At 37.6% G+C, this 23267-nt stretch overlaps 1 protein-coding gene across 1 annotated transcript in view; it reads right to left on the reverse strand.

Moving 5' to 3' along the window:
• Positions 1–7035: 7035 nt before the first annotated feature.
• LYPLAL1 (lysophospholipase like 1) overlaps positions 7036–23267 on the reverse strand; it is a 39848-nt gene continuing 23616 nt past the window's right edge. Inside the window, exons 3-5 of the mRNA XM_010599416.2 lie at positions 19995–20164; positions 8520–8635; positions 7036–8125 (exon numbers count right to left, since the gene is read on the reverse strand). Coding sequence (XP_010597718.1) covers positions 7886–8125; positions 8520–8635; positions 19995–20164 — 526 coding nt within the window. The 3' untranslated portion in view covers positions 7036–7885. The remainder of the gene's footprint in view (positions 8126–8519; positions 8636–19994; positions 20165–23267) is intronic.

Consider the following 23267-nt stretch of genomic DNA (forward strand, 5'->3'; position numbering starts at 1 on the left):
CCCTCTCCCACCCTCCCTCCCTCCCCACTCTCGTAACCACAAACGAATGTGTTCTTCTCAGTTTATACTATTTCTCAAGAACTTATAATAGTGTTCTTATACAGTAGTGTCCTTTTGCATCTGACTAATTTCACTCAGCATAATGCCTCCCAGGTTCCTCCATGTTATGAAATGTTTCACAGATTTGTCACTGTTCTTTATCGATGTGTAGTATTCCATTGTGTGGATGTACCATAATTAATTTAACCATTCATCTATTGATGGACACCTTGGTTGCTTCCAGCTTTTTGCTATTGTAAACAGCTGCAATAAACATGGGTGTGCATATATCTGTTCGTGTAAAGGCTCTTATTTCTCTAGGGAATATTCCGAGGAGTGGGATTTCTGGGTTGTATGGTAGTTCTATTTCTAACTTTTTAAGAAAATGCCAGATGGATTTCCAAAGTGGTTGTACCATTTTACATTCCCACCAGCAGTGTATAAGAGTTCCAATCTCTCTGCAGCCCCTCCAACATTTATTATTTTGTGTTTTTTGGATTAATGCCAGCCTTGTTGTTTGTTGGAGTGAGATGGAATCTCATCGTACTTTTAATCTGCATTAATCTAATGGCTAATGATTGAGAGCATTTTCTCATGTGTCTTTTAGCTGCCTGAATATCTTCTTTAGTGAAGTGTGTGTTCATATCCTTTGCCCACTTTTTGATTGGGTTGTTTGTCTTTTTGTGGTTGAGTTTTAACAGAATCATATAGATTTTAGAGATCAGGTGCTGGTCAGAGATGGCATAGCTGAAAATTTTTTCCCAATCCTACTCTTTTGGTGAAGTCTTTAGATGAGCATAGGTGTTTAATTTTTAGGAGCTCCCAGTTATCTGGTTTCTCTTCATCATTTTTGGTAATGTTTTGTATTCCGTTTATGCCTTGTATTAGGGCTCCTAACGTTGTCCCTATTTTTTCTTCCATGATCTTTATCGTTTTAGTCTTTATGTTTAGGTCTTTGATCCACTTGGAGTTAGTTTTTGTGCATGGTGTGAGGTATGGGTCCTGTTTCATTTTTTTTGCAAATGGATATCCAGTTATGCCAGCACCATTTGTTAAAAAGACTATCTTTTCCCCAATTAACTGACTCTGAGCCTTTGTCAAATATCAGCTGCTCATATGTGGATGGATTTATATCTGGGTTCTCAATTCTGTTCCACTGGTCTATGTGCCTGTTGTTGTACGAATACCAGGCTGTTTTGACTACTGTGGCTGTATAATAGGTTCTAAAATCAGGTAGAGTGAGGACTCCCATTTTCTTCTTCTTTTTCAGTAATGCTTTACTTATTCAGGGCTTCTTTCCCTTCCATATGAAGTTGGTGATTTGTTTCTCCATCACTTTAAAAAATGTCATTGGAATTTGGATCGGAAGTGCATTGTATGTATAGATGGCTTTTGGTAGAATAGACATTTTTACTATGTTAAGTCTTCCTATCCATGAGCAAGGTATGTTTTTCCACTTATGTGGGTCCTTTTTAGTTTCTTGCACTAGTACTTTGTAGTTTTCTTTGTATAGGTCTTTTACATCTCTGGTAAGATTTATTCCCAAGTATTTTATCTTCTTGGGGGCTACTGTGAATGGTCTTGATTTGGTGATTTCCTCTTCGATGTTCTTATTGTTGATGTAGAGGAATCCATGTGATTTTTGTATGTTTATCCTGTAACCTGAGACTCTGCCAAACTCTTCTATTAGTTTCAGTAGTTTTCTGGAGGATTCCTTAGGGTTTTCCGTGTATAAGATCATGTCATCTGCAAATAGAGATAATTTTACTTCCTCCTTGCCTATCTGGATGCCCTTTATTTCTTTGTCTAGCCTAATTGCTCTGGCTAGGACCTCTAGGACAATGTTGAATAAGAGCGGTGATAAAGGGCATCCTTGTCTGGTTCCCGTTCTCAAGGGAAATGCTTTCAGGCTCTCTCCATTTAGAATGATGTTGGCTGTTGGCTTTGTATACATGCCCTTTATTGTGTTGAGGAATTTTCCTTCTATTCCTATTTTGCTGAGAGTTTTTATCATGAATGGGTGTTGCACTTTGTCAAATGCCTTTTGTGCATCAATTGAGAAGATCGTGTGGTTTTTGTTTTTTATTTATATGGTAGATTACATTAATGGTTTTTCTAGTGTTAAACCAAACTTGCATACCTGGTATAAATCCCACTTGGTCGTGGTGGATTATTTTTTTTGATATGTTGTTGAATTCTATTGGCTAGAATTTTGTTGAGGATTTTTGCATCTATGTTCATGAGGGATATAGGTCTGTAATTTTCTTTTTTTGTGGTGTCTTTACCTGGTTTTGGTATCAGGGATATGGTGGGTTCATAGAATGAGTTAGGTAGTATTCCGTCATTTTCTATGCTTTGAAATACCTTTAGTAGTAGTGGTGTTAACTCTTCTCTGAAAGTTTGGTAGAACTCTGCAGTGAAGCCGTCTGGGCCAGGGCTTTTTTTGGGGGGAGTTTTTTGATTACCTTTTCAATCTCTTTTTTTGTTATGGGTCTATTTAGTTGTTCTACTTCTGATTGTGTTAGTTTAGGTTCTACTTCTGATTGTGTTAGTTTAGGTAGGTAGTGTTTTTCTAGGAATTCATCCATTTCTTCTAGGTTTGCAAATTTGTTAGAGTACAATTTTTCATAATAATCTGATATGATTCTTTTAATTTCAGTTGGGTCTGATGTGATATGGTCCATCTCGTCTCTTATTCGGGTTATTTGTTTCCTTTCCTGTATTTCTTTAGTCAGTCTGGCCAATGGTATATCAATTTTGTTAATTTTCTCAAAGAACCAACTTTTGGCTTTGTTAATTCTTTCAGTTGTTTTTCTGTTCTCTAATTCATTTAGTTCAGCTCTAATTTTTATTATTTGTTTTCTTCTGGTGTCCGATGGATTCTTTTGTTGCTCACTTTCTATTTGTTCATGTTGTAGGGACAGTTCTCTGATTTTGGCTCTTTCTTCTTTTTTTATGTGTGCACTTATCGATATAAATTGACCTCTGAGCACTGCTTTTGCTGTGTCCCAGAGGTTTTGATAGGAAGTGTTTTCATTCTCGTTGCATTCTATGAATTTCTTTATTGCCTCCTTAATGTCTTCTATAACCCAGTCTTTTTTGAGCAGGGTGTTGTTTAGTTTCCAAGTATTTGACTTCTTTTCCCTGATTTTTCTGTTATTGATTTTCACTTTTATGGCCTTGTGGTCTGAGAAGATGCTTTGTAATATTTTGATGTTTTGGATTCTGCAAAGGTTTTTTTTTTTATGACCTAATATGTGATCTATTCTACAGAATGTTCCATGTGCACTAGAAAAAAAAGTATACTTTGCAGCTGTTGGGTGGAGAGTTCTGTATAAGTCAATGAGGTCAAGTTGGTTGATTGTTGTAAGTAGGTCTTCCGTGTCTCTATTGAGCTTCTTACTGGAAGTCCTATCCTTTTCCTAAAGTGGTGTGTTGAAGTCTCCTACTATAATTGTGGAGGTGTCTATCTCACTTTTCAGTTCTGTTAAAGTTTGTTTTAGGTATCTTGCAGCCCTGTCATTGGGTGCATAAATATTTAATATAGTTATATCTTCCTGGTCAATTGTCCCTTTAATCATTATGTAGTGTCCTTCTTTATCCTTTGTGGTGGGTTTAACTTTGAAGTCTATTTTGTCAGAAATTAATATTGCTACTCCTGCTCTTTTTTGATTCTTGTTTGCTTGATATATTTTTTCCATCCTTTGAGTTTTAGTTTGTTTGTGTCTCTAGGTCTAAGGTGTGTCTCTTGTAGGCAGCATATGGATGGATCATGTTTCTTTATCCAGTCTGAGACTGTCTCTTTATTGGTGCATTTAGTCCATTTACATTCAGTGTAATTATAGATAAGTATGTGTTTAGTGCTGCCATTTTGATGCCTTTTTGTGTGTGTTGTTGATAATTTCATTTTTCCACTTACTTTTTTGTGCTGAGACGTCTTTGTTTGTAAATTGTGTGTTCCTCATTTTCATAGTAGTCGAATTTATGTTTGCTGAGTCATTATGTTTTTCTTGGTTTTTATTTTGAGTTATGGAATTATTAGACCTTTTTGTGGTTACCTTAATATATACCCCTATTTTTCTAAGTAAAAACCAAACTTGTATCGTCCTATATCGCCTTGTTTTCCTCTTCATATGGCAGTTCTTTGCCTCCTGTATTTAGTCCCTCTTTTTGATTATTGTGATCTTTTACATAATGACTTCAATGATTCCCTGTTTTGAGCATTTTTTTCTTTTTAAAATTAATCTTAATTTGTTTTTGTGATTTCCTTATTTGAGTTGATATCAGGATGTTCTGTTCTGTGACCTTGTGTTGTGTTGTTATCTGATGTTATTGATTTTCTGACCAATTTCCTTTAGTATTTCTTGTAGCTTTGGTTTTTGCAAATTCTCTAAGCTTGTGTTTATCTGTAAATGTTTTAATTTCACCTTCATATTTGAGAGAGAGTTTTGCTGGATAAATGATCCTTGGCTGGCAGTTTTTTTCCTTCAGTGCTCTATATATGTCATCCCATTCCCTTCTTGACTGCATGGTTTCTGCTGAGTAGTCTGAACTTATTCTTATTGATTCTCCTTTGTAGGAGACCTTTCTTTTATCCCTGGCTGCTTTTAAAATTTTCTCTTTATCTTTGGTTTTGGCAAGTTTGATGATAATATGTCTTGGTGACTTTCTTTTTGGATCAGTCTTAAATGGGGTTCGATGAGCATCTTGGATAGACATCCTTTCGTCTTTCATGATGTCAGGGAAGTTTTCTGCCAACAGATCTTCAACTATTCTCTCTGTATTTTCCGTTATCCCTCCTTGTTCTGGAACTCCAATCACATGCAAGTTATTCTTCTTGACGGAGTACCACATGATTCTTAGGGTTTCTTCATTTTTTAAAATTCTTTTATCTGATTTTCTTCAACTATATTGGTGTCAATTGTTTTATCCTCCATCTCCCCCACTCTGCATTCCAATTCCTCCATTCTGCTCCTGTGACTTCCTATTGAGTTGTCTAATTCTGTAATTTTACTGTTAATCTTTTGGATTTCTGAATGCTGTCTCTCTATGGATTTTTGTAGCTTATTAATTTTTCCACTATGTTCTTGAATAATCTTTTTGATTTCTTCAACTGCTTTATCAGTGTCTTCCTTGGCTTTTTCTGTAGATTGCCTTATTTCATTTTGGAGGTCATCCCTGATGTCTTGAAGCATTCTGTAAATTAGTTTTTTATATTCTGCATCTGGCAATTCCAGGATTGTATCTTCATTTGGGAAAGATTTTGGTTCTTTAATTTGGGGAGTTGTAGAAGCAATCATGGTCTGCTTCTTTATGTGGTTTGATATCGACTGCTGTCTCCGAGCCATCTATAAGATATTGTAACGATCTGTTTTATATTTGCTCACCGAGTCTTATCTTGTTTTGCTTTGTTTCAATATACGTAGATGGGCTACTAGATTGTGGTGTCTTGATTGTTGTAGCCTTTGAATCACTTATGTCCTCTTAGCAGCTGGTTTGGGCTGTTCCCAGAAATATACACCTAAGAGTCCATTCACTATTCTTGAGTAGAATCTGATTTTTGGTAACCAAGTGTGTGGGGTAGACTGTCACCTATTCGCTTAGAGGAGTAGTGGTGATAGTTGTGTGCACCAGATTCTCATAGCAGCAGGGGTCACATTCCAGGGAGGCCAGGGTGCTGACAGGCTTCCCCCAAGTGCCAGTGAGGTAGGTGTGTCTCTGTTCCTAAAGTGCTTTGGTGGGTGGGCTCTGCAGCTGTACCTTAGGCACCCAATGCATGTACCTCTACAGATTGGTAGATGTCACTATCCTCAGATCCCTATGGCAGGAGTTTAGGTGGTCTGGGTGGAGCTTAAGCCCTCAGTTCCCTGTTGTGGGTCATCGAGGGGTCTGTTTAATAGGTAGAGATATCAGATCTGGGAAACTTGTCTTTCCAGTAATCTGCTAAAACAATTACAGTGAGATCACTGTCAGAATTGCCTTTGCATTATAATAGCCATCTTGTTCCCTGTAGTAGTGAAAGCCTGAGACTGTGGATCTCATATGCTTGGCTGGAGCTAGTTCTGTATTTTTAGTCCAATTTCAGGAAGTCAGGGAAGGATTTTTGGTCCCTGGGTTTTTTGTAGCTGCTTCTCTCAGGCCAGGAGAATGGGTTAGGAAAAGACAAAACAAACAAACAAACAAAAAACCAAGGAGCATTTCACTCTCTGGCCCAGGAAATTCCAATGTGAATGAAGCCGCCTGGGAAGGGGAGGAGTGATCAGGTAGATAGAAGATAGTAGCACCCAGGAATATAGACAAAGTTACTTATCTTGCTTGGTGAGGGCTGTTTTATCTGAGATTCCCGAGGGGCAGGTAGCCTGTGTGCATTGGCTGGGTTGAAATTGCCCCCGGGGGTCAGGCCCGCGTCCTGTGCGTGTGCTGTCTCAGAAGCCGTGGTCAGTTCCTCTGCTCCTGGTCCAAAGCCCAGCACCATGGTTCCCCGGCTGGGATGCCGCACTCCCGGCTCCAAAACCAGTTGCTGCCTCCCAGTGACTTCTCCTCCTGTCAGCTGCATCACTGCGCTGCCTGCGTGCACTGGCTGGGCTTCCCCCGAGGTCACTTCAGGGGGTTAGGGCTGCGTCCAGTGTTTGCGCCGTCTCAGGATGTGCTCAGCTCCCCTGTGCCCAGTCCAAAACCCGGCGCCAAGGTTTTGTGACTCAGACTCTGGCTCCAGGCTTTGAAAACAGTCGCTGCTTCCCCGTGGTTGCTCGTTCGTTCTCTCGTTAGCCCTGTTAGCGTGCAGCCTGCTTGCACTGGCTGAGTCTCTACGGAGGTTACCCCAGGGGGCTAGGGGTTAGGGCTGTGTCCTGTGCCTGCCCCGCTTCAGCAGGCCTCTATCAACAGCCCTGCCACTTGGCACCAGGGAACCGCGAGGGCTCAAGGCTGTGGAGTGGGTCGCGGGTTCTAGAAGCAGTCACTGGTTCAGGGCCCAGCTTTTTGCTCCCCTGTCACTCAGGTCAACTCTTTAGATCTGTGTTTGATGGTCAGGGTTCGTAGATTGTCATGTATGTGATTGATTCACTTGTTTTTCTGAGTCTTTGTTGCAAGAGTGATCCGAGGTAGCGTCTACCTAGTCAGCCATCTTGGCCCAGCCTCCTCTCACTGTAGTTTTGATTTGCATTTCTTTCTAATGGCTAATGATCATATTTCCTCGTGTATCTGTTAGCTGCCTGAACGTTTTCTTTGGTGAAGAAACTGTTCATATCCTTTGCTCATTTTTTCATAGGGTTATCTGTCTTTTTGTCATTGAGGTTTTGCAGTATCTTATAGATTTTAGAGATCAGATGCTGATCAGATTTGTTGTAGCCAGAAATTCTTTCCCCGTCTGTAGGTTGTCTTTCTACTCTTTTGGTGAAGTCTTTGAATGAGCAAAAGTGTTTGATTTTTAGGAGCTCCCAGTTATCTAGTTTCTCTTCTGGTGTTTGTGCATTGTTAGTAATGCTTTGTATACTGTTTATGCCATGTATTAGGGCCCCTAGTGTTCCTATTTTTTCTTCCATGGTCTTTATCATTTTAGATAAAAAAATTTTTTAAATCCATTTTTTTTTAAAGTTTAAATACTTAAAAGCTCTCCAGTTATTTACAAAAATGTATCAGAAAAATGATGCACAGTGTTTGATTAATGTTTCCCATTAGCAATATTGTACTATTCTCTGTGGTACCAAGCCTTTCAATAATTAAACACATAAGCCAGTAAACTGTTGGTAGTTCTTAATATTTAATGGTCATTTATCAAATTATAACTTGGCAGTAAAAACCACATTTCTCAAAGACATTACATACAGATTAACAAATCAATCTTGATTCATTCATTTTGCCTTTCCATGTCTCCTGGTAGCTTGTTAAGAATCCATGATGTCAGTTTTTCTAGCTCAGCTTTGCTTAGGTCATGGTGAACGCCTGGGAAACTATGAAACTGTGTGCTCACTCCTAGTGACCTTAACACTGAGTTTGTCTCTTCACCCCAAGAATAAGGAACTAACTCATCTGCAGTCCCATGACACTGGAATAATTCAGGAAGCACACCGTCAGCTTTCTGAAGAGCCTAGACCAGAGGATATAAAAACAGAAAACTTTAAGTAGATTCTTTTTGAGAAAATCATTCTGGGAACACAGGGCAGAAATATTTCAATTCTACCAAAAGGCCAATAACTAAAGGGGAAAAGGGGGGCAGGGGCTGTAATCACGTAGGTTTTTTAATATGTAATATTTGTCCTTTATCCTTTTCATTTTGACACTTCGCTTGACGATACTCTTATTCAGAGCATTTCCTCAACACTAATGGCCAGCTGGAATTAATCAATATGACTCATCTGGCCACGAATTCCCAGGAACGCTCTGTGCCTCAATTGTTATTGCTTAATTATGGATTTCGTTTTTAGTTTCAATGTGTGTATGTCTCACAGTTTCTTGTTTTGTTTTGTAAATTTGGTATTTACCTGGTAAACAGCAGATGTTTTATTCAGAAAACTGGACAGAGCAAATACTCCTGCCACGTCTTGATGATTTCTATATGCTAAATGCATTGCCATGCATCCTCCCATAGAAAATCCTCCTAAAGGAAACAAAAGTTTTAACTTACCAGAAAAAGCAGTGATAATGCAATGATAATTTAGAACACTGGCACAAATGGTTAAGCACTTGACTATCAACTGAAAGGTTGGAGGTTCGAACCCACCCAGAGGCACCTCAGAAGAAAGCCTGGCAATCCACTTCCAAAAGGTCACAGCCTCGAAAACCCTATGGAACAGTTTTACTCGGACACACATGACATTGTCATGAGTCAGAATCAACTCAACGGCAACCGATACTGCAATCTATGTCTGTCTTCCATACATATTTTTTAAATGTTTGGAGACCTTTAAAGAGATATGGTGCTAAAAACAACTTCGGTCCATTCTGGGTCTCAGAGAAAATGACTTGCTGTAAGTAAATGACCGTTCTACCCTTCTTACCACTGGTAAAGAGATTTGTGTTAAAAAGAGCTAGAACTGAACAAAGAAATGTTTGTCAAATAAAAAATGCTTATCATAATTCAAAATGTGAGCCCTAGTACAAGTGTTATTTATTTAAACTTCTAATGTCTACTTATGTTTTGTTTATACTTACAGTTCTCACACTGAAACCACAATTAATAACATGAGCTTTTTGTCTTACTTGCCAAGCTGTGAGCTCCTTGAGTTTTTAAAAAATTTATTATATCTCTACTGTCTGCCACATAATAAGTGCTTAGTGATGTTTGAATTAGGAAGGATCATCGAAAATTTGGTCGGCTATTTAAAGTATTTCTGGAACACAGTATTATTTTGCAAACTGATTTACCATGGAGTAATAAAACTCAAAAATATATATCTCTATGTCCTTTTTAAAAATAGAGTTTGGAAAAAAAGATTGTTTATTCATTTGACAAACTTTTATCGCCTTTTCTGTGCCAAGCACCATGCTAGTCACTGAAGGTATGCAGATGAACACGTGGGCCCTCCTGTTAAGGGGGAGTTTTGTAGGAAAACAGAATAAGGAGACAGGTGCACAGTGTGACATCTGAGCCGTGACCAGTGTGACTGACAAAATGGATTTTTAAGTTTACTTAATTTTAATTAGTTTAAATTGAAGCAGCCACAAGTGGCTACTGGCTACCATATTAGACAAAGGTCTACACTTTAAGATGCTCCAATGATTTAAAAAAGCTTCAGATTTGTAAACTGAGCAAAAAGAAAATTTATCTTTCATAAAATGATAATGCTGAAAATAAAACAAAGATCAAAAGATAAAATGTGAATAACAGAAATGATTAATAAGCAAAAATTTACATTAAAAATTATTTTAAAAGCAACCCTATCAAGAAAATTTTATACATTAAGTCCCCTGTCACTCATTTTTTATAGATCAGGATCACCTAATCACCTATGTGGTTTCAGGGTCCCTGATGGTGCCAGCCTAACTCAGAAAAATGGAAAGATTTTCCCACGTTTGAAATGCCATTATGAACACACATAAAAGCATCCTGCAGACACTGAACCTCAAGTTCAATTTCTATAATTCACAGTAAAATGTGCTCATTGAAATCTTATTTTAAGATTTAATCTAAGTCCCTTACCCATTTATAATCTGGCGAGGTACTCTACAATGCATCACCTGCTGTCTTTGACAATCACCTTTACCATAAGACACTACTGTGAAAAGGGACTTGGTGTATTTTTTTCTTTTCTAAAAGAAAAAACTTTAACACAAGGAACTAGTTATTTAATTCAGTCTCCTGTCTAAGCATCTGTTATGGATTGCATTGTGTCCCCCCAAAATATCTGTCAACTTTGCTAGGCCATGATTCCCAGTACTGTGTCATCCGATGTGGTTTTCCTGTGTGATGTTAATGAGGTGGGTTTAGACAAGATTAGGCTGTATCTTGAGTGAATCTCTTTTGAGAGAGAAAAGAGAGAAGTGAGCAGAGAGACAGAAGGGCCTCATACCACCAAGAAAGAAGCACCAGAAGCAGAGTGCATTATTTGGACCCAAGGTCCCTGCACTGAGAAGCTCCCAGACCAGGAGAAGATTGATGACAAAGACCCTCCTTCAAAGCCGACACAGTAGGAGCCTTTCCCTGGAGCTGACACCCTGAATTCAGACTTCTGGCTTCCTAAACTGCGAGAGAATAAATTTCTCTTTGTTACAGCCATCTACTTGTGGTATTTCTGTTATAGTAGCACTAGATAACTAAAACAGCACCTAAAATGTAATAAGAAATACACTGTTCAATAAGTAAATTACCAAATAGTAATTTCATTGTAGGTAATGATTATAATGTAATTTATAGTTGGTAAAGAAATATTAAAAATGTCAAGAGTTAACATTTCAACATACATTTAAGATTAACAAGCTAAATAAATTGTTAAAAAATAATGAATCTGGCTTTGTGAACTCTTTAAATAAAACAGAAACTATATATATATATATATATATATATATATATATATATATATATATATATATATATATAAAGCTATACTAAGAAAACTAAGAAAATGTACCTGAAAGTAAAATCCTAAGAAAAAAGCACAATTCAATTCAACAGGACTTTTAAAATCCTGGAAACCCTGGTGGCATAGTGGTTAAGTGCTACGGCTGCTAACCAAAGGGCCAGCAGTTCAAATCCGCCAGGTGCTCCTTGGGAACTCTATGGGGCAGTTCCAGTTTGTCCTGCAGGGTCGCTATGAGTCAGAGTTGACTCGACAGTACTGGGTTGGGTTTGGTTTTGGTTTTTAAAATCCTATTTTAAGATGTACTGGTTTCCTCTATCTTATCACAAACTTGGTAGCTTAAAATAATAGAAATTTATTCTCTCAGAGTTCTGGAGGCAGGAAGTACAGAATCAAGATATTGGCAGGGCCATGCTCCCTTTGAAGGCTCCAGGGAAGAGCCCTCCCCTGCGTCTCCCTAGCTTCTGGTGGCTCCCAGCCATTCTTGGGGTTCCTGAGCTTGTGGAAGCACCATTCTAATTTCTGCCTCTGTCTTCACAAGGCATCCTTCTCCACGTCTCTGCATCCTCATCTGCCTCTTATAAGGGCATTCTCATTGAATTTAGGGCCACCCTTAATCCAGTATGATCTCTTCTTCTTCTTTTTTTTTTTTTTAATAATTTTCATTGGCTTTAAGTGAAAGTTTACAAATCAAGTCAGTCTCTCACACATAAACTTACATACACCTTACTATATACTCCCATTTACTCTCCCCCTAATGAGTCAGCTTGCTCCCTCCTTCCAGTCTCTCCTTTCGTGACCATTTTGCCAGTTTCTAACCCTCTCTACCCTCCCATCTCCCCTCCAGGCAGGAGATGCCAACACACTCTCAAGTGTCCACCTGATACAAGTAGCTCACTCTTCATCAGCATCTCTCTCCAACCCATTGTCCAGTCCCTTCCATGTCTGATGAGTTGTCTTCGGGAATGGTTCCAGTCCTGGGCCAACAGAAGGTTTGGGGACCATGACCGCCGGGATTCTTCTAGTCTCAGTCAGACCATTAAGTCTGGTCTTTTTATGAGAATTTGGGGTCTGCATCCCACTGTTCTCCTGCTCCCTCAGGGGTTCTCTGTTGTGCTCCCTGTCAGGGCAGTCATCGGTTGTGGCCGGGCACCAACTAGTTCTTCTGGTCTCAGGATGATGTAAGTCTCTAGTTCATGTGGCCCCTTCTGTCTCTTGGGCTCATAATTTATGATCTCTTCTTGATTCTTCCCTTCATTAGATCTGCAAAGATCGTATTTGCAAATAACGTCACGTTCTGAGGTTCTGGGTGGACATGACTTTTGGAGAGACACTATTAAACCCACTGTAGTAATAAAAGTCATTTCCCCCATATTTCAACAATTATTCCATTTAATTTATACACTATTATAATTATTCCTCAGACCTGGTTCAAACTGGTGAACTGGTGATAAACGTTCAAAAGATTTGAGCAGAGAGAAATCATGCCTAACATACTTGTTTGTATATTTTCTCTAATACAAAATGTATGGAACAAACAAAATATTGATTTTCTTCGATGAAAGGCTGTTCCAACAGCAGTCCCAAGTCTTGAAAGTTCTGGTAATTGTTGTTGAAGAAATATAAGTTGTTTAAAATATATATATGCTCAAAGAAAGTAAAGTATCGTTTCCAAGGTTTAGCCCCCCGAAGGCTTCAGAGGAGTCTTGCTTGTATAGGGTCAGGAAGAGGCAGCCAAGTAATTCTGGTGGTAGGCTTCATCTTGGGAATTCTAACTAATCATCTTACTTTTATTTTAAATTTTATTATAAAGTTAATATATTAATATGTACCTACTATGTCAAGTGTAGAAAACAGACACAGGCAAAGTAGGAAGAGTCATCTAAACGCTTTTAAAATGCATTTAACAGTTAAACTCACTGCACATGTACAATTTTATATGTTGTTTTTTCTTTCATGTAATACTTGAAAGTCTTTCCACAATATTACAAAAAAAAATCATAATTATTTTTAATTCACTGAACTCATATTTATTGAGTGCCTTCTATGTATAAAAAAATTTTTTTCTATGTATATATAATATTTAATGGCTGTATAATATTCAGTTTTATTAACCAAAACAAAACAAAAAAACCCAAACCAAAGCCATTGCCGTTGAGTCAATTCTGACTCCTAGCGACCCTATAAGAAAGAGTAGAACTGCCCCACCGGGTTTCCAAGGAGCGGCTAGTGGATTTGAACTGCTGATCTATCCAGCTTAGAAGTCAACCTCTCAACCACTGCGCCACCAGAGTTCCACCAATTCTATTAACAGGCCATAATTCCCTTAACCATCACATTCAAGACGGACATGTAGGTCATTCCTGTGAATGACCCAAGTGCAGTTTCAGAAGCACGTGCTTCTCCCTGCTTCAAAATTCTGAGATCCTGCTCATTTTATCAAAATTCTGAAAACCTGTTCATATACTTTGTTGGGTTCTATACATCCTAGATCAAAGTTAAGCATATAGATTATATCAATATTTTCTCTTAACAACAAATTATTACCACCGCATTGGGTTTGGAGTGGCCAGAGGAAAAAAAAAGGGGATCCCATCACTGTAAAAAGTTCTTGACTAGGTCAAAGGTCCTGGATTCTAGTCCCAACTCTATTTTATATTTGCCAATAATTTCTGAATTTAGTTTCTTCATCTTTGAAATGAGAATAATAATTCTGTTTTTCTAGTACAAGGCTTGTGAGATATGGTATACGAAAGCAACTTGTATAAACACTATAAATGTAAAACACTAAAAACAATTTAAAAACTGCCAAGTGTAATATGTCTGTTAATTTTAGGAGTATTACTACCACTAAGCACAACAGTACACAAGTAAAAAATGATATACTTTTTTCCACTTCGATTTCTCCTGTTATACAGCCTACTAGAAGAAAACGAAGAGTTTGCTTGACTGGATTCCTTTCTTAAAAACAGATATTAACAGAGGGTCAATGTGCTGACGAGGAAATGTGTTTACACAGGCAGTCCCCGGGTTACGAATGAGATCCGTCCCTAAGTGTGTCTTTAAGTTGAATTTGTAGACAAGTCGGAACAGGTGGATACGGTTCTTATTCAGCCTTTCAGCCGTACTTTAGCGCAGAAAGAGGCTCGAAGCCTTTTCAGTGATTTAAAAGCTGTACGTGCAGCAGGTGAAGGTGGCTGGGATAGAGAGCTTGTCGCGAGCAGTGGGGGTTGGTGCAATCATGTCAAACTGAGGGTGAACTTACATAACATTAAAAGGCAAGTAGGACTTTCTTAACTTGGGGACAACCTGTAATATGCACACTGGACACTCACTGGTAACTTTTAATAAAACCGGAAGAAGACAGGATAACTAATGTTAGTATTTTTCTCAGAACACAGGATTTGAATCCTGGTTCTGCCAATGGCTATATTGCCAACTTTAAGAAAGTAATTTAAAAGTCACTATTTGATAGACTGTATTTCCCCTAAGTTTTTTTCCTACTTTCTTTAGAATCATATGTAATATATAAAAATAAATAAACTTCTTATGTTGATTTCTTAATGTTATTTCTCTGATATTCTTGAAGAATGAGGATTCACGAGTGTTTCCAAGGAACACACTTTCACTGAATATCTCCTACCAGATACTGGGAGAAGGAGTGAACCTTTTTCCAGTTCTTCCTACCTTAGCGAAAGTTTGTTATTTTTTTCCATTAAGAAAGCAATACATGCCCATTGCAGAAAACTTAGAAAGCATAGAATCTGTCTTCATAGCTAAACCTCCAGTTGACTCTAATATCCTTAAATATAATCTTACTCGTCCCTATATTCCCAAAATCCTATATATGTTATATTTAGCAGTTTTAGTCTTCCATCATTTTCCCTATCTATTGTATTTGCCTTCGTGGCAGTCTCCTGGACTTCAGGGTAGTCAACCCTCCACAATGTTGCAATATCATCCTTGTAAAATGTACCTCAATCATTTCATTCTCTGTGTGTAATTCAATGACCCTAGAGGCTGAAGTGCATAGCAAATTAATATTTTCTGGGATATTCTAATGTGCCCCTGCTTCCTTTCATGAATATGTTTCCCTTCTTGTTTACCAATTAAATTCTTACTCACTCTTTAAGACTCACTTTGAAGGTCACCTCTTTTAAGAGGCAGTTCCAGAAAGATTTTTCTCTCCTCACTGTTCACATTGCACTTAAACTTTTCACAAACATTTGGAGATCGAACTTAGCACCAGAAGTATCATTTTTGATCTGACCAAGCTGGGTAGGCTACAGAGATCACAGAATTGTTTCTAAAACTGAATTTAATGTAATAAAACACAACTAATCAAAATAAGGAAACCCTGGTAGCATAGTGGTTAAGTGCTATGGCTGCTAACCAAAAGGTTGAGAGTTCAAATCCACCAGGTGCTCCTTGGAAACCTTATGGGACAGTTCTACTCTGTCCTATAGGGTCACTAGGAGTCAGAATTGTCTCAACAGCAATAGGTTTGGTTTTTTTAAAACGAAAATAAAACCACAGAAAAAGAATGAAAGAATGGCTCCCATCTACAACAAATATAGGGTAGTTTTTTTTTTTTTTTTTAACAAAGCTACATAGGCTGAAAATATCTCAGAGACAACAGTCTCATTACTTCCAATTGCCTGATAACAGAAATTTCATTATATATTAAACAAAATGAATAAAGATAACAATCTTATACCCATTATCACTACTTTTCCTTTTTAATCTTACAATTTTTATACTTTTTCTCCTATAACTGTTATTTTTTTAATACCCCAATCAAACTCCAAGAGCTCAGGTGGTGCAGTGGTTAAGTGCTTGGCTGCTAATTGAAATGTTGGTGGTTTGAATCCACCAGCCACTTGCTCCATGGGAGAAAGATGTGGCAGTCTGTTTCCCTAGAGATTTACAGCCTTGGAAACCCTACGGGGCAGTTCTACCCTGTCCTATAAGGTCGCTATGAGTTAGACTAGACCAATGGCAACGGGTTAATCAACCTTACCATGGGGTGTGTGTGTGTGTGTTTAATGAAACTGTCTGGAATCTCAATGCATTTTTCCTTTGATTTCCCCTTGCACATCTTCATTAAAATGTTACGAATAACACTTAAATCTTTTTTAACAAGTTAACTTGCATTGTAATGGATGCTGTACAAAAGCATAAAAACCAGCAGAAAAATATTAAGTAGTAACTTTTGTTAAAAACTTACGAGCAGTGGAGAAGAAAGGGGGAAGCACACCACGTACACCACTGAGAAGAAATAAAAAAAGTGGCTGGTGGGGAAGAAACAAAGAGCTACCTATGAGTCTCCAAGTGGTGGCGCTGGTCCAGCGTAGCCTTTGCTTACTGATTTCTATCAAAATTTTTAAGACTCTAAGGAGTGTGCGGCAAAACTGGCATGCTAATGTAGCTGGTGGAAGTATCAATTGGCACGATATTTTTTGTGGCAGGAATTTGACCACATGTATCAAGAGCCTTAAGAATGTTCAGTTAAATGGAAGAATCATATTTTGGAATAAATTTGGATTCAAAATTCTTATTAGCTTTCTAATCTTAAGAAAATTAGTAGCCTCTCTGGTACTCAAAGATAAATAGGATGAAGTAACTGATGGATCTGGGGAAGGGAAACAGGTGGGGATGGGGCAAGAGGCAAGCGGAAAGTAGTTACAAGTCAATGCGATAACTTCTTGAATATATGCACATTAAGGGTACTAATTAGAGTATCTTCTACTCTTTTTTACTTATGAAGATTTTGTAATTTTATTTTAAAGTTATTTATCCTAATCTTGTTCTCTCTTTCTACTGCCATGACATTACTTCACATGTCATTACCTTCTATTAATAAATTCAGTAACTGGGTTCTCCATGCCTAACTTCTCCTCCCTTCACTTGACCTTTGCCAGATACATTTTCCTGAAGCACAGTTCTAATTAACTATATGACTCAAAGACATCCGTTAAAGATCTCTCCCCAGTTACCTACAGGATAAAGGATAAAAGGGGGACTAGAAAGAATATTCATTGAGAGCCTAGAATGGGCCACGTATTTTACAAGCACTATCTCCCAGTTATTTAGGTATTGTATTATTCCTCTCACCTCAGAGATGAGACAGCAAATACTCAGTGCAGGTCGTTACGGAGCGGGCCAACTAGCAAGTGATAGGCTTAGATTTGACCCCGTTATGGTCACTGTATCACCAGGCTCTTCAGTCTCTTACCGTGGCTATGAAACAAGGCACTTCCCAATCAGACAAGCAGCTTTTTACCAAAGCCATGTTTGATGTCCAGACAAAAACAACCAGCACTACTTTTTCTACTTCTAAATTACTTTTTCTATCATTCCCTATGCCTAGACCCCTACATTACAATAGTTACAATTTTAATAATTTGTGCATCTCAAATGCCACTGCCATTTTCCTAGGCACCCTTCTCTAATAACCCCCAATCCATATGGCCTCTTCTTCCTCTGAATTCTTACAGTACCTAATTACTTAATTCACCCACTCACTGATCAGGTCATGAAATTCATTATACATTTCCGGTACCATGGATTGTGATGTTTCCTGGAAAATAAAAATAAATAGAGCAACAGAAACTCTCATTCACTGCTGGTGAGAATGCAAAAGGGTGCAGCCACTTTGGAAGACAGTCTCATGGTTTCTTTCAAAGCTAAACATAAGCTTACCATACAATCCAGCAATTACACTCGTAACTGTCTACCTGAAGGAGTTGAAAACATGTCCACACAAAAATCTGCACACAAATGTTTATAGCAACTTTATCCTTTACTGTCAAAAATTTGAAGCAACCAAGCTATTTTTCGATAGGTGAATGGGTAAACAAACTGTGGTATATCTATACGATGGAATATTTTTCAGTGATTAAAAAGTAATGAGCTATGAAGCCAGGAAAAGACACAAAAGAATCTTAAATGTGCACTGCTAAGTGAAAGAAGCCAGACTGAAAAGGCTACACAGTGTATGATTCCAACAATCTGACATTCTGGAACAGGGAAAACTTAGAGACAGTGAAAAGGTCAGTGGTTGGAAAGGGGATGGGAAAAAAGGGAGAGAGACGAATAGGTGAGGCACAGGACCTTTTTAGGGCAGTGAAACTATTCTGCATGAAAATGTAATGGTGGACACATGACATTAAGGATGTGTCAAAACTCATAGAACTGTACAACACAAAGAACGGACCTTAATGTAAAGTTAATAATAATGTATCAATATTCATTCATCGGTTGTAATACACATACCACACTAATGCAAGATGTTAGTAATAAGGGAAACTGTGCGTGTGTGTGTGTGTCTGTGTGTGTGTGGCAGGTAGGGGGTATATGGGAACTCTGTATTTTCTGTGCAATTTTTATGTAAGCCTAGAACTGCTCTAAAAAATAAAGTCTATTAAAAAAGAAAAAAGAAATGTACATGATTATACCACCTTAGGGCACTCATTGCAGGTTGGATGACATTCCAATTACCATTGTTAAGTACCTCATGGGCCCTTCCAGGTTGCAATTTGTGAGACAGATCCTGTTTTCCTTACCTGTGAGTGTCTTTGAGCATCTAACATACTGCCTAACATACACAAACACAAAAAACAAACCCGTTGCCGTTGAGTCGATTCCAACTCATAGTGACCCTACAGGACAGAGAAGAGCTGCCCTATTGGGTTTCCAAGGAGAGGCTTATGGATTCAAACTGCCAACCTTTTGGTCAGCAGCCGAGCTCTTAACCACTATGCCATCAGGGCTCTGCCTAACACACGGTGGGAACTTAAAAAAATATTGCTTAATGAGTGAAGGATGGAATCTATGACACAGGCATACATTTTGAATTCTATAACCAACAGGCTTCTAGAAGACAGCTCAGTCACCCTTGCAACAACTTACCCCCTGGAGTAAGTTAGGTGCCATGTTCCTGTACTCTTCCGACGATACCCATAATGCCCTATGTCTTATCTTTATTAAAGTTAAACATTGATGCCAAACATAGACGAGTTAAACACAGATACACAGAAAAGGAAAATATAGAGTTAATTATAGATAAGGAAACCGAAGCCCAGAAAAGGTGATGTTACGAGGCTGTGAGGTCATACTGCTTTTAACTAACAAAAGTGCAAGTTGGAGGAAGACAGGATAGAATGGATTCTACTCATTACACCAAGCTGCCGACATAACTCAGTGGAAGGAAGGTCAATGCTTCAGTAGACAGAGGAAGCTTACTAATTCATCCCAATCCTGTCCGTACGGGATTTTAACTTTTTTTTTTTTAGAACTTGATAGTCAAATATGTTCTATACTTCCACACTCTACAGACCTGATCTCTCCCTTTGTATTTGAAATGTAAAGATTTTAATAGTTTATGTATTTGATAATTACAGAAAGAGAAAAGGGTATTAAGTAGAACAAAGAGTTTACATAAAGTCATGTTATGTTCCCCTTGGGAACGCGGATTGCCAAAGGCATGTTTATTCAAAGTTTTATAAATATCTTATTCCTGTGATACTAACTCTGAAGAGTTTTAATTTCAGAAATTTGATGGCATATTTTGACTACGTACTCTAATTTATTTTAATCATGGCAATGGTTATTTAAACATATATTCGTAAAACTTAAGCTAATTAAAATAAAACGTTTAAAAATTTAAATGTATAATCTCTTCAAAGAAAATAAACAAGAAAGAAAATTTAAACTATCATGGAATTCTCCAAATGTGTTATGATTCAAAAAGAAAGTCAATTAAGGTTTCTTGAACTGTCTGTAATTGCAATAGTTCTGAAATGCTCAATATGTAACATTTATCTGAAACTATGAATGGCAGAAATGATATAGGAGTACTTTGAAATAATGTCCCAGGTAAAATTCAATGCGTAGAACGAGACAGAAGTGAAATAAACTACCGACGTTTAAGTCTCTTACCTATTAATATCCTGTTATTCTTGATGCCACTTTTTACTTCACCATCAATCAAATCTGCAAGCACCTGACACATTACATCAATTGATTCCAGGTGTTCTGGGCAGTCAATAGATATTTTAAACCTGTCAAACCACACATTGGAGAGTCCTCCGCTCATAGGCGTATATGGCCTGTTTAAAAAAAAAAAGAAAACAAAATGAAAAAGGTTATGATGCTAAAAATGTATGCTTTAATTTCTGAGATTAATGTTTTTAATGAAGAATTTTAATTCCTTCCAAGTTTTATGAGTGAAAAAAATTTGCATTAAAAAAAAAAAAAAAGCTTGTTGCTGTAGAGTGCGTTCTGGGTCATGGAGACCCCATGGTTCAGAGTAGGCCTGTGCTCCACATGGTTTTCAATGGTTGATTTTTCAGAAGTAGGTCATCAAGCCTTTCTTCCGAGGTGCCTCTAAGTGAACACAAACTTTCAACCTTTTGGTTAGCAGCTGAGCACATTACCAGTTTGTACCAACAGGGATCGCATTAACTCTCTCTTGCTTTTAGTTTCCATTAATATTTACCAATGTTAGTTCATCATCTTTACTTACTCTGTGATCTTCCAGGATTCATAAATGCTCTAGAAAACTGATATAAAAAGGGAAATTATATGTAATTATGTGCCTATGTAAAGAGCCCTGGTGGCGCAGTGGCTAAAACAATCGACTGCTTACCAAAAGGTCAGTGGTGGTTTGAAGATGCTTTCATAGAGGAAAATGCTTTCATAGCATAGGGGAGATGCTTTCATAGAGATTTACAGCCTTGGAAACTGTACGGGGTTGCTATGAGTTGGAACTGACTCCAAGGCAGTAGGTTTATCAGTTTTTTTTTTTTTTTAATTTCTGCTTTAATTTCCTTAATCGTTTTTCTTTTAATGTGAAGATCAATGTTCAAGTATTGATAGCTAACTAATGGTTTTCTATCCAAAAAGAGCAATACCTAGAATGGAAAAATGATTCACCAAAAATGCTTTTTAAAAGTGTTTAAAACTAAGTATGAAAGCTGAGCTGATAATTTAAGAGTTCTCTTGACTACCCTCAGGTAGAGCACCCTTATGATAGGAGTCTTTAGTTTTGTTTTTTAAAATCAAGAATTGAACTTTTTTTTTTTTTACTTTTTTTTTACTCTTCTCAGGAATCTTGAATCAAGAGGGTTTAATGGGATGCAATGATCTTCAAAAGCTCGCACCATATAGATATTTCATATTGTTTGTACCATTGGGGTGCAGCATGCTTTATAGAGGTTTTGAAACGGGTATCTTGTTGACCCTACAAGACTGGTCTTACAATATGCTTTATATTTAAGTACGAGGTGGCAGGGTTAAAGTGTACTTTAACCTTTTATTGTATACTTATGCTCTAGTGCTCTAGGATGTCCTATCAGTCTATATATATGTTTATATATAAATGAACACATATCTATATATATGAAATTCCAAATATTCTGTTTTAATCAATTATAATGGAGTTAAGGGGTCTTGTGTTGGATTAGAGTCTATACTGCTAAAGGCAAATGAAAGTGGAATATGAGAACAAAGGTTTTGCAAAGATGAGGGGCAGGAGAGTTTACTAAAAGAAGCTGTTTATCATTTGGGAAGCCCTGTTTCCTCCTCACATGAGAGTGAAAAATAGGGCTCACGTTACACGCAGGAGTGAAGCAGAAAACGCACCCATTGCCAAAAGTACCCATCATCATTTGAAGGAAATCTACGCCAATGACAAATAACTTTTCCCTTTGATAACCACAGATGCATGACTCTTCCTAGCTCAGTGGATCTACCACTTTCCCCATCTCAGATTTAGTTTACACTCTTACCCTCCAAAGTCAGTGAAGCATAAAATCTGGAGTTACGTCAAAAAAAGGGGGACGGGGCTGAAAAACACTACTAATTGATACTTCAGTGTGCTTTCTTGTATCTCCTCTGGTGAAAAATCAAACTAACTCAGCAAACCCGAGGAGCCAGAAATATCCAATTCTCATTCTCTCCCCCACTTATCAAGAAGACCTCACAGCCTATGGGATCTGCCCTTGGGAAGCATCCAATCTTTAGGTGATGAAGGGAATGGGGGTACTACAGCACCAGTTTTCTATATTGATCATAAAAAAAAAATAGCACTCCAAAATTAACAGACATCCACCTTTGGAGCCTGGGAGTCAAAAGAGTTATACTTGGAAAGCTTCTCACAGAAGCTGAAAGAAATCTGAAAACAAGAAAGGTGCTCTTACTCCAATTTATCAAGAGCGTATATATAGGAAATTGTTTTTTATTTACTAAAATAGAACCATGTCATAAACATAACCTTGAAACATGCTTTCTAAAATTTGAATATATATGACTACTCCTCTAAGTTTTGTTTAACTCTTCCTGATCCAAAGAATGTACACAGAGAATTCCAGAGTTTCTTCTAAGATTTTTGTTTTCATTTTTTATATCCAAATCTTGATTTATGTCTGCAATTTATTTATACACGGAGTGACGTAAGAGCTCAAATTCATTCCCCTCCCTATGAATATCCAATTGTGGTTGTACTATTTAAAAAACAAAACAAAACCTGAAGTATCCTTCTGTCACAAGGATGAAATGTCACATCTGCCATATATAACTTTATCTTTCTGCATTAGTCTTTCTCAACACAGGTTCTATGAGAGGATTAAACCCTAACCCTAAAGCGTACATGTGTCAATGAACTGATTTCTTTTCAATGCATCTCTAGTGTAGAGAATGGCACTAGTTCTGTATCATCCTTGGGAAACATCAAGAAAATTGGTCACTTAAATCATTTTTTGTGTGCTGTGATGCAGGTAACTGGCTCCAGTTGAGAAAGACTTTATTCTGTTCTATAGATCTAATTATATGTTCCCATCTTAGTGTCATATTGGCCCCATTACAGTGGCTTTATGGTATATTCTGAAGTTGAGTAAGGTAAATCCCCCACCTCCCACTCATTATCCCAATCTCTTCCTTCATATTTGTCCTGACTATTTTCAGACATCTGTTCTTCTTATTCAAGAAATTTATCACTTCTTAAATTTTAAAATAATTTCAAATAATTCTCCTTAAAAACCCTTTTGGGATTTTAATTAATATTGCATTGTTGTCTAAGAATTAACATTTTTACGACATAAACTTGAGAGGAAGGTAGATTTTTGGAGGCTAAGCTCTTTCCAGATCTGCTACGTTCTCATCCTCATGGAAAACTTCTCCTGCACCAGGGTCTCAACCGGTGCAAAGAAGATC

This window comes from Loxodonta africana, chromosome 25 (assembly GCF_030014295.1).
Source record: "Loxodonta africana isolate mLoxAfr1 chromosome 25, mLoxAfr1.hap2, whole genome shotgun sequence".
Classification (NCBI taxonomy): domain Eukaryota; kingdom Metazoa; phylum Chordata; class Mammalia; order Proboscidea; family Elephantidae; genus Loxodonta; species Loxodonta africana.